Source organism: Lycorma delicatula, chromosome 6, assembly GCF_047948215.1.
Source record: "Lycorma delicatula isolate Av1 chromosome 6, ASM4794821v1, whole genome shotgun sequence".
Taxonomy (NCBI): domain Eukaryota; kingdom Metazoa; phylum Arthropoda; class Insecta; order Hemiptera; family Fulgoridae; genus Lycorma; species Lycorma delicatula.
The window spans coordinates 19,252,175-19,266,058 of NC_134460.1; the positions used below are offsets into that span (position 1 = coordinate 19,252,175).

The 13,884-nt window shown below is 28.9% G+C and overlaps 1 protein-coding gene across 1 annotated transcript in view; it reads left to right on the forward strand.

The window, feature by feature from the left end:
• The first annotated feature begins 10,083 nt into the window (after positions 1–10,083).
• The window catches only part of LOC142326677 (uncharacterized), a 43,565-nt gene continuing 39,764 nt past the window's right edge, over positions 10,084–13,884 (forward strand). Inside the window, exon 1 of the mRNA XM_075369294.1 lies at positions 10,084–10,157. Within this exon, the coding sequence (XP_075225409.1) occupies positions 10,086–10,157 (72 nt within the window). The 5' untranslated portion in view covers positions 10,084–10,085. The remainder of the gene's footprint in view (positions 10,158–13,884) is intronic.

The following is a 13,884-nucleotide window of genomic DNA, read 5'->3' on the forward strand; positions in this document are numbered from 1 at the left end:
TTCTTTCTTCATCTATTTGCCGCAACACCTCTTTATTTGTCAGTTTACCCACCCATCTGATTTTTAACATTATCCTACAGCACCGCATTTCAAAAGCTTCTAATCTTTTCTTCTCAGATACTCCGATCGTCCAAGTTTCACTTCCATATAAAGCGACACTCCAAACATACACTTTCAAAAATCTTTTCCTGACATTTAAATTAATTTTTGTTGAAAACAAATTATATATATTACTGAAGGCTCGTTTAGCTTGTGCTATTCGGCATTTTATATCGCTCCTGCTTCGTCCATCTTTAGTAATTCTACTTCCCAAATAACAAAATTCTACTACCTCCATAATCTTTTCTCCTCCTATTTTCACATTCAGTGGTCCATCTTTGTTATTTCTACTACATTTCATTACTTTTGTTTTGTTCTTGTTTATTTTCGCGCGATAGTTCTTGAGTAGGGCTTCATCTATGCCGTTCATTGTTTCTTCTAAATCCTTTTTACTCTCGGCTAGAATTACTATATCATCAGCAAATCGTAGCATCTTTATCTTTTCAACTTGTACTGTTACTCCGAATCTAAATTGTTCTTTAACATCATATGAACTGCTAGTTCCAAGTAACGGAGACAGGGAACATCCTTGTCGGACTCCCTTTCTTATTACGGCTTCTTTCTTATGTTCTTCAATTGTTACTGTTGCTGTTTGGTTCCTGTACATGTTAGCAATTGTTCTTCTATCTCTGTATTTGAACCCTAATTTTTTTAAAATGCTGAACATTTTATTCCAGTCTACGTTATTTATCGAATGCCTTTTCTAGGTCTATAAACGCCAAGTATGTTGGTTTGTTTTTCTTTAATCTTCCTTCTACTATTAATCTGAGGCCTAATTTCACAAATAAGTCTTTCAAAATCATAAAATGATTTTGAAAGAAAAGTTTTTCAGCTCACCTGAAAAATTTACATTTCTCGATGTACCTGCTTTTGAAATTATATAATTCCTATATCATAATTAAAATTTTTGTATTTAACACAAAATATATATATATATTCCTAGAAACATACATATTTTTAATTATCGTCTTACCATATATTTGTCATAGAAATTTCCTAAATGTTTCGCCGCATCAATGCATCAGCATCATCAGGGAATGAAAATATCCACAATTAACGTTTTGCGTCAGTCTTAAACACAAAAAACACATAACATCACACCACAATATTGCATAGTACATATTTACAAGAAGCACGCAAACAAATTGCCATGTTACTAAGTCTAGGCCTGAACTTATTAAATTCTATTAATCTTCAAAGTTTATTTGTTCATTAATGAGTTTTGAACTGAGCGATTTTTTTATTTCTGTATATTTGTAAAACTTCCTACGCATCCATATTATATAGCCTTTTTTGTTTGACAATTGTATGGTAAGGTGGTCATTAAAATCGTTTGTGTTTTTAGTAAAAAAATATATATACACCAAACGATAAAAAATGATAAAAAGAAGTAATATTAAATTACTAAATAAATATAAAATAAATTGCAGAAATATTAAATAATAAATTACATTTTCAACTTATTACTTATTTTAATCCAGTCTGCAGAGAATAAAATGTTGAAAAAATATAGTAAAATATAGTATATTTTAACTATTTAAAATAGTTACACGTCTCTATTCATTGTAACTCATTGTGTTTATAATGTCTTTTAAGTTTATTTTCAAAATTTCTTTAAATTATGTAATTATGTCAAAATTATATGATGAATGTGAATATTTACTTTTTTAATAATTTTTAAATGATTGCTATGAAACAGAAATTATAATAATTTTATTGTTACTTTAATTTTTAACCTTAAGTACTTTAAGTTCACCTTAAGTACTTAAGAACTTGCCCTTCATGATTGCAGCTTTGGTTAATGATGTAGTCCAAATACTGAAAACTTTGAACTAGATCAATTACCAAATAAATATTAAAATGGTTATTTTTTAAAAATATAAAAAATGTTTAAAATACTGATTTGGATTATTTTTTTGGTTACCGTAGGCATTTTTTTGATAAAAAACTTGTATATCTTTGGATATAAAATTAATGAATATACTAATTACTTTTTTTTTTTGCGACAGTAGATTAAACTCATTTATATTAATTTCTAATAAAACTAAAAATGTTAAAATTAAGTATTTAATTTACTGAACTATATTTAGAGCGATGCAGATTGGATTTATTTTTCCAAAAGTAGACAAGAAATAAATGAAGCACAAGAAAAGTGGTTAATTTATTTTAAAATCTTTACCATTTTAGGAAAAGCCTGATTTCATAAAAGTATATAAAATGAGTTGAATGAATCTGTGTAATGGTTAGCATGCTGGCTTCAAAATCAGCCGGTATTAGGTTTAATTTCTGGTGATATTTTTTGACCTATCATTTTATTCACCTTATCTTTCTTCCAAAAATATATGCATTGCTTGTCATAAATCGTAATATTAAAATATATGTAAAAAATCTAATGTAGACACCAAGTGACTTCCTTGTAAGCCTATTAAAATACATATACACATTTTTTGCTGCGCTTCATTTAAACTTATTTCATTTGAAAGTGAGATGCGACCCTCCAATTCTATAATAAAGTGGACAGTTACACAATTGCATTTTGGTGGACACCACATTATTTTTGTGGTGTCCGTATTGGCATTTTACCCTAATTTATATATATTAATTTTATTTCACTCAAGTAGTTATGAGGTATAAGTGAGAACTTACTATGCACACATCGGTTTGAATTCGACTTCAAATTCATATATTTTTTTAACTTTTTTTTAAAATTTAAATATACTGAATTATTAATAATTACACTTATAACAAAAAAAATTAATGTTTCTCCAAGTGTGTTATACCATTTCTTGAATTGCTTTTTTGCGTACGTTTTCACCCTTAGTTTTAAATAAATTACGCTTAAAAAAAAATGAAGGGAAATGTAGATAAAATCTGTAAATTTATAATTTTGCATGGCCATACCTGTGTTAGATTGATTTCACTGATTCTTTTCTTTTATAAATAGCTTCAGACATCCCGAATTAATGTGAAACAGTAATCGGCTAGCATGTTAGTATTTCATTTCCCTTTATAGCGGCTTTACATCACCGAAATATCTTGGTGGAAACGTTCACCGTGTTTGCCACTTACGTCTACGAGGTTGTCCGGGGAAAAACCCCCATATTAGTGGAGGAAATTTAATTTCAAAGACATATTACATACCATAGCAGTGTTTGAAGTAAGAAGTTGATTAACAATATCATGGTAATTTTCGGATTTTTGTTTACCGACAAAATATTTACAAATGTCTTTAAATGAAGCCCAAACTGCACCTTCTACATTATTTAACATAGAGTTAAATACAACATCTTTGACCAACTCTCTTATTTGAGTCCAACAAATATTCCTTCTTTAATTTTTTATTAATTTACGTTCGGAAATTTCTGCGTGATGTACAAAAATCCGGGACTATCCTTCTTCATTGCTTTTACAACATTTTTCATTAATCCAAGGTTGACATGGAGAGGGGTTAAAAATATTTTTTTGGGTTCAACTAAGGGCTCATGAATATTTTTTTGAAAAAAAGCCCAAAGGGTGAGAAAAAAGAAAAAGCTGTTGCTAGGAAAATTACCAGACTTCTTTCTCTACTCTATTAAAATACATACCCCGTGAAAAGCCTGCAATGGGACTTTGACAAGTATGTGGTGGTGAGACGGACTATAAAAAAACTTCACGACATTCATAAACAATTGCCAGCGGTGAAAAAGATAATGTTAGCGCTTAGAGATTCCATCGGTTATTCGGGAAAATAAACGAGTTTGAGAACAAAAATAAAAGAATCGGGCTTTAGATGGTAAAAAACCGAAAATAACGGGAAGGCTCTCACCGAGTGACATGACATAAGTTTAAGCTTATTCAGTATTTGACTGCTGTAAAACAATTTAAAATCGAAAATAGGCTGATAGTGATAATATAACCAGACGAGTTATATTATGTTCTCGCATTACAAATAAATCGTATTGTAGTAATTCAGGTGACGAGCTGGCAGTTTCTGTTTCAAAAGGCAGCAAACTTATTACAGTGCACGCCAGAGGAGAATGGATTTTATACAAATTGCCTTACTAACTTGACAAACAAATCTAAAAAGAGGCGATTACAGAAGTCAGATGAAAGTGAAAAATTACTTAAAATTAATGGAAAAAAATATTAATTCCAAACCTTCCCGATAATTCTGTTGTAATTTCTAACAACGCACCCTATCACAGTGCCATATTACAAAAATCACCTGTTTTCAGTTCAAGAAAAGAAGATATAATAAAGTGGTTGCAGAAGCATTCTGTTTCTCATTCTTCCTAAATTCCGAAACCACACTTGTTCGAACTAGTAAAAGCAAACAAGGTAAAGTTTACTTTCTGGACCCTCCACCCGTGTTCATTAAACTCATTTTATGTCGACTAATATTTTATCGTTATAGATCCGTTGTTATTTTTAAATTATAAACTTTTTATTTTATATACAAATAATAATATTATTATTTACATTTTTGTAACTTGCGAAAACAACGAAACGGATAATATTAACAATAAATTGTACAATATTAATTTACTATTAATTTTATTTTTTCCTTCTTATTACCTCTGGAAAATATTTACTACAGTTCAAACCTTACCAATCTTACTGCTATATCAATCATATAAAAAGACATAATAACGTAACAACTTCTTTTACTAAATTTATATCTTGTTAAATATTTATTTTAAAGCGATGAAGTAGAATAGATCTTCAAAATTCTTTATAATAAAGGAACTAACATTCTATCTTCCAGTAACAGTTGGATGGCTCTAATATTACAAATTTCCAAAGAAGGATTAATATTATGCTTAATAGGGCTTCGCAAGGCAGGATGTGAACTTGTCCTCGGTGTACTTTGATGCACAATAATCGATTAATGTATTTGATAATTACAAATTGTTGAATATTTCAATTATTATTGATTAAAACTTTACGAAACTATAATTAAACTAGTAACTAGTTTACTAGTAACTTATAATCAATATAAACTTTAATTAAAATTTTTATCATAATTTTATTTAAAAAAATTATTAATCGCGAATTTATGATTGTAATCCATAATGTAATCTAATTTGTCTCTGAAATTAATTTAATCACTTTGATAGCATTTTATAAAATTCGGTTAAGTTTTCAAAACTTATCTGCAATAATTAAACAAATTTTACGTATTTATATTAGATTAATTATTCTTTAAAGATTAAAATTTATAGTTAACCATAACTGATATTTTTTTAAAACAAAATTTTAAAATTTTAATCAAAATTTATTATAAATTTATATAATAAATTGCAGTTTATTTGCTAGAATTTTGATAAAAAACGATTAGACGCATAAGATCGTCAAAAATATTTTGCTAAGAGTAACGAAGGAAAAATATCACGAAAAGAATAAATAATTTTAAATAAAATTATCATAACCACGATAAATATTTTCGCTTATTGGCTTCCTTTTTTCCCAGTACTTTTTTATTTTGCGTGAATGTTCTCGTCTGTAATGGGTTGATTCTGTCTTGTTTTTTTTTTATTCTGGAATCCTTCTCATGTTTTTGACTTTTTGTCTAAACGTATCTCTGTGTGACACTATTTTATAATTGTATTATACAGATATACGTATACGTATACACCTGTGTGTTTGTGTGTGCGTGCGCGTGTGTGAGTATCTGTTACTTGTCCTGACATCTGACTCGTCGTGAGTGATTCATAATCAACGCCTAGCAAAAACTACTGAAGATAAATTGATGAAAATTTGTATAAAAGTTTTTCTTACATTGTAATTGGTCATTAAGAAACGATTTTTTGAAATTTCTAATTTAAAGGGTTAAGTGGAGTAACAATAAAGTTTACTATTTCTTTAATTCATCTGTAAATAATACAGTAAAACCAAGATATCAACTTGGTATTTGGCGTATGTTATTTACATGTGAATATCTAAAAACTAATTTCTATATTTTTTGAAATTCTTTGTTTAAATAAACCCGGCTATTTTTTTAATTTCTCGGTAACAAGTGAAGATCAACTTGGTTTTGGTGACTGTAAACTTCATGTAAATATCGGAAAACCATGTTCTAGATTTTTCGAAATTTGACCTTGAAAGGGGTGACGAAAGGTAAAAAGATTTTGAACAATAACTGCAAGAAATACGAGAAATACGAGATATTCAGTAGATTTGAACTTGCAAATACTCTTCAGATAAATACCTAAAAACCATTTTCGGTTTTTTTTTAATTTCGATTTTTTAAGTGATGTAACGGTGTGCAGCGTGGCAATTAAACCAACACGGCCACTTCCACTGTTACTTTATGTGTGACGCGACTGGTTACATGACTAAAAAAAAACATAAAATAGAAAAAATTAAGAAAAAAAAATTGTTTAAATTACTATTTTTTGAAGCTGTTCAAAACAAATTACATAGCATTTAATTTGGCGTTCACTTTAAAAATCGAAATTTAAAGAACTCAAAAGTATTATTTTGTAATTTTTATTTCCTTTTTTGAATCCATTTTATTTATTTATTTTAATTAAAATATAAATATACATATAGTTCAATAAAAAAAAAACCTTGCCCGATGGAAAACAATTTATATGAAGTACGCTGGCAAAAAATTTGCAACGTATAAAAATAAGATATTAAAAAAGCCATGCGTAAGCTAAGAACTCTGAAATACCGGTAATATGAATTATTATTTTATCCTAATTTTTCCTATCGTGAAAATATTTTGAATAGCAGAAGGATGTTAGTATAATATATATACATCTTTAAAAGATGTATAATAATTGATAATCCACAAAAATTATCAGTTATTGTGCATTGTTACGCAATACTTATTATCGTAATCCAATAATAAGTATCATGATGACAATTTTTTCGTGTTGTAGAACGGAAATTTACAATTGGTTTCTCCTGACGAAACCATAAGTAAATAATATGTTGAAATATATCACGAGAGAGGCCCATGCAATGATGACACCCCCACAAAAAAAAATTATAATAACATAAACGTAATACATTCGTTACGTCATAAGCACTATCGTCACTGGGTTCTAAAAATCCAGAACATGAATCCCTTTTTCAATCGTCTAATGATATCACCGTTATCTAGCAGGTTCACAGCAAGGGGATTTACATGTCTATTTAGCCTAACCGTATATTTAGAACTGAAACGATCAATCTCATCCCGAACATTCGGAATCTCCAGGTATTCATCTATTTCAGAATTTCTGACCAACCAAGCCGGTTGGTTTACTTTCCTCGACATCTTTTTTTTGTGATCTTTATATGACTTTAATACTGCTGTTACTAGTCGTCCCCCTGGGCTGAATCCCGTACGTCCATATCGGTTTCAAGACAGTGTTATGCAGTAAGATCTTGTTAGAGCGAGACAATCGAGAATCTCTACCCATTAGTCAATATATACGCTTGAATTTCTGGTCAAGCTGTTTCTTCTTCTCCAGTACACCATCTCTCTACGTCATACGTCGATCAAAGAGTAAACCAACTGATCTCATACTAGTTGTATTAGGAATTTCAAAGTTATCCAAGTAGACTGGAGGGCAGTCCCCTCTCATATTTGTAAACATAACGCGGGTAAAATTCGCCGGATTGATTTTAATGATGACTGTAAAATTATTTAATGATCTGAAGAGAAACGACTTAAAGAAATTACGACTAAACTTTAACTAAGATTCTCGGGAATGTGGGAATGTTATTTTCTTATATTAAAAAAACTATAATAATATTATATTTCCGATTAATTTTCTTGTATTTTGCACGAAAAAGATACTTTAAATACGTGTGTGAAGTTAGGGATTATTATAATGTGCGATCATCTTGTCGCGCACATCATTTAATAGGATAGGCATACTGAATAATGTGTTTTAAGGGATGTATTAAGGGCGTATTATCATTTTAGCGGTTACAGCAGTAGTTAGAACAACAGATATTTGACAACAAGAAATCACACACGTCTTACATGAATCGCCGCTGCACTCACAGAAGGTAGGGGGATATGGTGTGCGATTTCTCGGAGACGAATAGTGGGCCCAATTTTTTTTACGAAACCCTTGACAGTCCGGCATACCAGGATATAATTATGCAATTTTTAGCTCTTCTTCAGCCTGATGAACGCTACTGTTACCTGCAACAAGACGGGGCAATGTACAATACTTCCAAAAATACCATGGAATTTTGAAAAGAAATGTTTAATGATCGCACGATCTCAGAAGGAAACTTCTTTCTCTGGGATTTTTTTGAAAGGACGTGTATATCGAACAAAGCCACGCAATCTACAAGACCTGAAGCGAGCCATTACTGCAGAGATGATTTCTTAGCCCTGATGTCATACGAAGGGTGTAAAAAAAATATGGTACAAAGAGTTTTGACCTGCCTTCAGGAAAACGGTCGGCATTTCCAACAGTTGCTGTAGAATATTACCAGTTGTGTATAATTACATTTCATGAATCAAATGAGATGTGAGTATTTCTGTATTATAGTTCATATTGGAATTATAGTGTAAAGTACTATGATGTGCAAAAAAATGATCGCACTGGACTATAACAATTCAAATATATTCGCATTGAAAACGAATTGAGAACCTCCTCGTTTATATAATAGAATATTTTTTTTTATTTCATTCGTATGAATTTAAATTGTAAAATCCTTAAAAATACAATTTTTTGAAAACTTCACTGCGATCTCCAGAGGAGTTTTAAAAAAATAATAATTTCTTTAAATTATTTAAGATGTTAATTTAAATAAATTTATTTAAAACTTGCTTGTTTATTAATAATAAAAGTTATTTTTAGAATAAATGTATGAATAATGATTTTTTTTTAACAAATTGGGTTTTCTTTTATTGACACTTGAACATTTAAAGTTGGAATTTACTTTATCGCAGTCGACTACTCAGTTGTATGTATGTATGTTTGTATGTATATACTAAGCAGTATTGTGTTCAGTTCTTTCTTTTCACAAAAGCGTCTTTCGATAAAAAGAATTTTGTCAGTAAAAGATACTTTACACTTAAAAAAAAGATATATACCTATTCGCTCGCATGAAATTCAGAAGTAAGATGATATTTTTTCTTTGCAAAAATGATACTTTATCAACTGAATCTAATTTTCTACTAAGGTAAATTAATGAACAATGTTTTGTCGTAATTCACCATAACATAATTGTATGTTTTCCATAATATTGTATCAAAGGTTTTTCCATAATAACTCCAGTCCTTTTTTTAGTTTATAGAAAACTGGCTGAAGTTGGAGTATAAAACGGTTAACAATATTATTCCGCTAATGTATTGTAGTATTATTAAAATTATAATAGTATAACATTTTAATATGAAAGGAACAGTATGTCAGTTCTACTAATTAAATTCTAAGTATTTTTTCGTTAATTACAAACTTTTCCTTCTTTTTTTTTAGAAAAACTCGTGTGTTTTAATTATAACAAAAGAGATATTCTTGAACTCTCTTATTTTATTTTGAAATTATTATCCTATAATTTCTAAATATAATGGGTTAAAATTTACTAGTTTCAAATCAGTAAAACATAAAAATCGCTCACCAGTTTAAAAATGCTTTTTTAGATATAATATTTATTAACCGTATAACGTATGAAAATATTCAACTGTATCCAATTATAAAATACATATTTTTGTACCGCATGTAGAATATTAATAATTTTTAATTCGTATAATGAGATGAATAGGTTGTTGAATAACGTAATAAAACTGATATTACAGAATAAAACGAACATAAAAAATGCGAATTAATATGAAATAATTTTGATTATACGATCGTTAACCGGTCTCTAGCGGTAGCATTGTAAAAGTCTTAAGTGTGCTCGTACACAAAGAATAAATAAAGAGGGTGAGTTAGTTATTGTGTGATTGGGTGGCGATAGGCCAATAGGGGTGGAAGGCGGAGCGCCGGGGTAATACTTAGAGCGTCGCGATGCGCTCGTCACTGACAGCCTGGACGTCAGAACGCCGGGACGCCATGGCAGGACCTTTTCTATCCCCGCTTCCGGGAGATCTTCTTTCCGAATATATGTTCGGTCGTCGCAGACAGGTAACTTTATAAAAAAAGTGCATCAATTTTTATGAATTAAAAAAAGTATTAATTTTTAATTTGTTTTATTTAATTATATTTCATATTTCTTTACTTATTTCTAATTCAGATTATAATTTTTTTATAAGCACATTTACTACATTGTTTAAACTTTTCTATAATTCGCTCATTTATATAATAAAATGTTAATATTTTATTACATTGACAATAGTCGTAGCGTTTTCGGTTTTTATCAGAGGATTACGGGTTCAATATCGCTTAAAATTTTTATTTTTTATTCGCTACAAAATTTATTTTATGTACACTCTCGACCGTAAAACTCAAGCTTATATGATCAATTGATCACAAAGAAATTTTTATCAATAAAAAATGTATATTTGAATGATCTATATTACGATTAAAGTCAGTTTTCATGAACGTAAATATTATTTTTTTAAATAGTAAAGGATACGATTAATAGTTAAATTAAATTCATGAATACAATTCATGAATTCAATGAATACGGTATAATAAAATAATTGCGTATTTTTTTAGAATCTGTTTTGATAAATTAAAAAAAAAATTAAATACCGCTTAGCATGTAGAATGTGTATCTTTTAATAATTGCACGTATTTCTATTATTGGGTATACCGTACATTGATAAATTTGTTTAAAGTTTTGTTTGTAAGCTCTACGTATAGAAAATTACTCATGCCATTAAGTAGTAGTTGTTTTTTGTTTTTTTTTTACATTCTATATAGAATACATTCTTATTGAGACCTTGAAATTCTTATTGTCATTCTATATAATGGATAAGAAGTAAAGTATAATAAAACTTAAGCTTTTAATTTTAAAAATACTTGACATCTCCATTTTAGTACTTTTTACCTTATTTAGAATAATACTATATATTAAAAAGAAATAGATCTCTTCACATAGTAAGTATACGTACTTTTTTACCGCTTTTAAAAGTACGTAACTTCTACATACAGATAATTACTCATGTCATTAAGTAGAACGTTGTTTTCCTTGTTTACACTCTGTGTAGAATATATTCTTATTGAGACATTGACATTCCTTTTTCTGTAAATTTTATTTTATTGTATTTATTAACAATTTAATTTCCTCAATTATCATTGTGTTAAAAATTATAATGTGTAAATTAAGGAGAAAAACTAAGATCTTTCTTTAAAAGTTTTACCTCAACATTTTCCATTTGTTACAAATTAATCAAATCGCATATACGACTAATAATCTGCCATAACATTTTTCCTGTTTTTATTCTTATCTACCGTTAAATTTAATTAAAACTTTTATCAACCTATTTAATTCAAACATCTCTTGGTACTTTACACTATAAAAACATCTTCGGGTTGCTTTTTTTGGTTTTTCTATATCTTATTTATCAATACTATAAAAAGGTATTCATTAAAGTATGTGCGAGAGAGCGTGCATGTTTGTTTGATTTTGTTCTTTTGATGTATATATTAAAAGTATACTAGTATTTAATTAGTCATTACTATTTTTAATTTTTTTTAAGAAATTAAAATTTTTCAGTTTTATGAGAGTTTCCCTTAATTTAAATATCTTATTAAAAATATCTATGTATTAAAAGATCAGTTTCAAATAATTCTAAAGTACTTTAATTGTCTTGTTATATGACATTAATTAGTCTTAAAAAAGCACGTAAAAGTTAAACTAGATGTGTAGATGTGCATTTCTACCGGTAATCAGTCATTATATTAGTAAATATTAACAATAAATATGATAAAAAGTATAACAAAAAAAGTCCATATATACGTATTTATTTATTTATATCCTTTTTAAAGTATAAGCGTACTTAATGAATCATCATTAATGAGGCATGAATTTTGTATAATACAAAAATCCCGAGCCTGGACGGGATTCGAACTCAGAACTTTCTGAATGAAAAGGCAAAGAATGGACAGTGCCCTTCTCCATTTGGTACATGTTATTTATTAATAGTCGTTATGTAGAAGAGAAGTAACAGCTAATCTGTTAATAATAAATATTTATTTATTTTTCTAATGTGTACGTCGCAATCTATTCAATTAGTGAAACAATAACTAACCTCCCCCCCTCCCAACAACGGACCAATGAGATGAGAATGTTATGTATGATATGTAAATGAGGAGTAGTCTTGTACAGGTTCACGCCGAAAATTCCTAAGACGTATGGTTAATTATTGAACCCCAACCAGTAAAGTACATCGGTATCCACTATATAATATTCAAATCTGTATAAAAACAACTAACGTTTACTAGGATTTGAAACTCAGACTTACCTAGCCCACTAGGCTGCTGTAGTGATAAAAATATAATTTGTTTACAGCTGATTTTCGAAGTCGAAGGTTCTGAGGTTCAAATCTTAAAAAATAAATGTTAGTTACTTTTACAAAGATTTGAATGGTAGATAGTTCATCCGGTATACTTTAGTGGTTGGGGTTCTACAGACTGTAAGTCTCAGGGATGGTCGGCCTGAGTTTTTATAAGACCTAATTTATATGTCATACATATCATCCTAATCTCATTTGATTGGAGGGTCGCTTATTTTTCACTAGATGAAAAAATTGCAACGAACACATTAGAAAAAAATTATATACATACTTTTTCCTTCCTCTTTTTCTTGTTTTGTATCATAAATGCAGGTGACAATTTTTTTAGTGTTGAATAAGAGTTGATTTTTTATATATTAATTTATTATTTAGCTTCTTTTGTTTAATTTTCTGTGTTGAACTTTTTTATTCAGTTATACGTAATTCTATACACAGAATCTATTCTATTTATATAAAGAACGATTACAAATTGCACAGGAATCTCTCGGGAGATGATTTTACAGCAAAAAATAAGAAAAAAGTTCATATAAACATAGGTAAAAAAATGGTTTGTTACATATAAATATAGGTCAAAAAACGGTTTGTTAGCTAGTTTCGGCTCGCGAAAAAATTAGCTCTGTTTTCTGCTCCTTCTGTGAAATTAAATCGACTAAGATTCTTGGTATACAAATCGAGGGGGAATTATGGTTTTGATCTAAGATATTGAATAAAGTCTAGACCTCTATCTTAGGTTTTAAAAAAAGGGAGTAAAACACGAAAACGTTTTGTCGGAAAGTACCTTTACTAGGTTTGGAATAAAACAACTTGGTTAATTTACCGATAAACAAATATAAATTTCTAGTTAACTTTGTAAAATATTTAATTACGAGAAAATTTACGTAAATAACATCTAAGATTAAACACAAATTTGAGAAGTTCAAATTTAATTAAAAACAAAATACACAAACTGGATCGGAAAATTGTTACGATTTTAAACAGAACAGTTTACATAAAATGCAAAAAAATTATAAAAATAAATTGGAAGATTTTTTTTCTGCGCGTAAAACAAAGCGCTTGCATACATAATCTATTAATATTATATTAATAAACTACATGAACACAATGTAATTACCATCTGAAAGACGCCAAGTGGTCTAATTAACTGAAACATATTGCATTAATATTCAAATATTTGAATAGAACCGGAGGCCCCTAAGAAATTGTAAAACATAAGATAATACCATTTCATTATCCCTAGCATATTTCGCTCGCATGTTAGTCCCTAGTTAAACTTTAAACTTGCGATGCAATGCCTTATAACAGATATAGCCCACAAGGATGTGGTGTACAGTTAGTTGGCTGTCGCAGCGAGCATAAACGGGCGCATCTGTTTGTGTCACCAGATATCCATC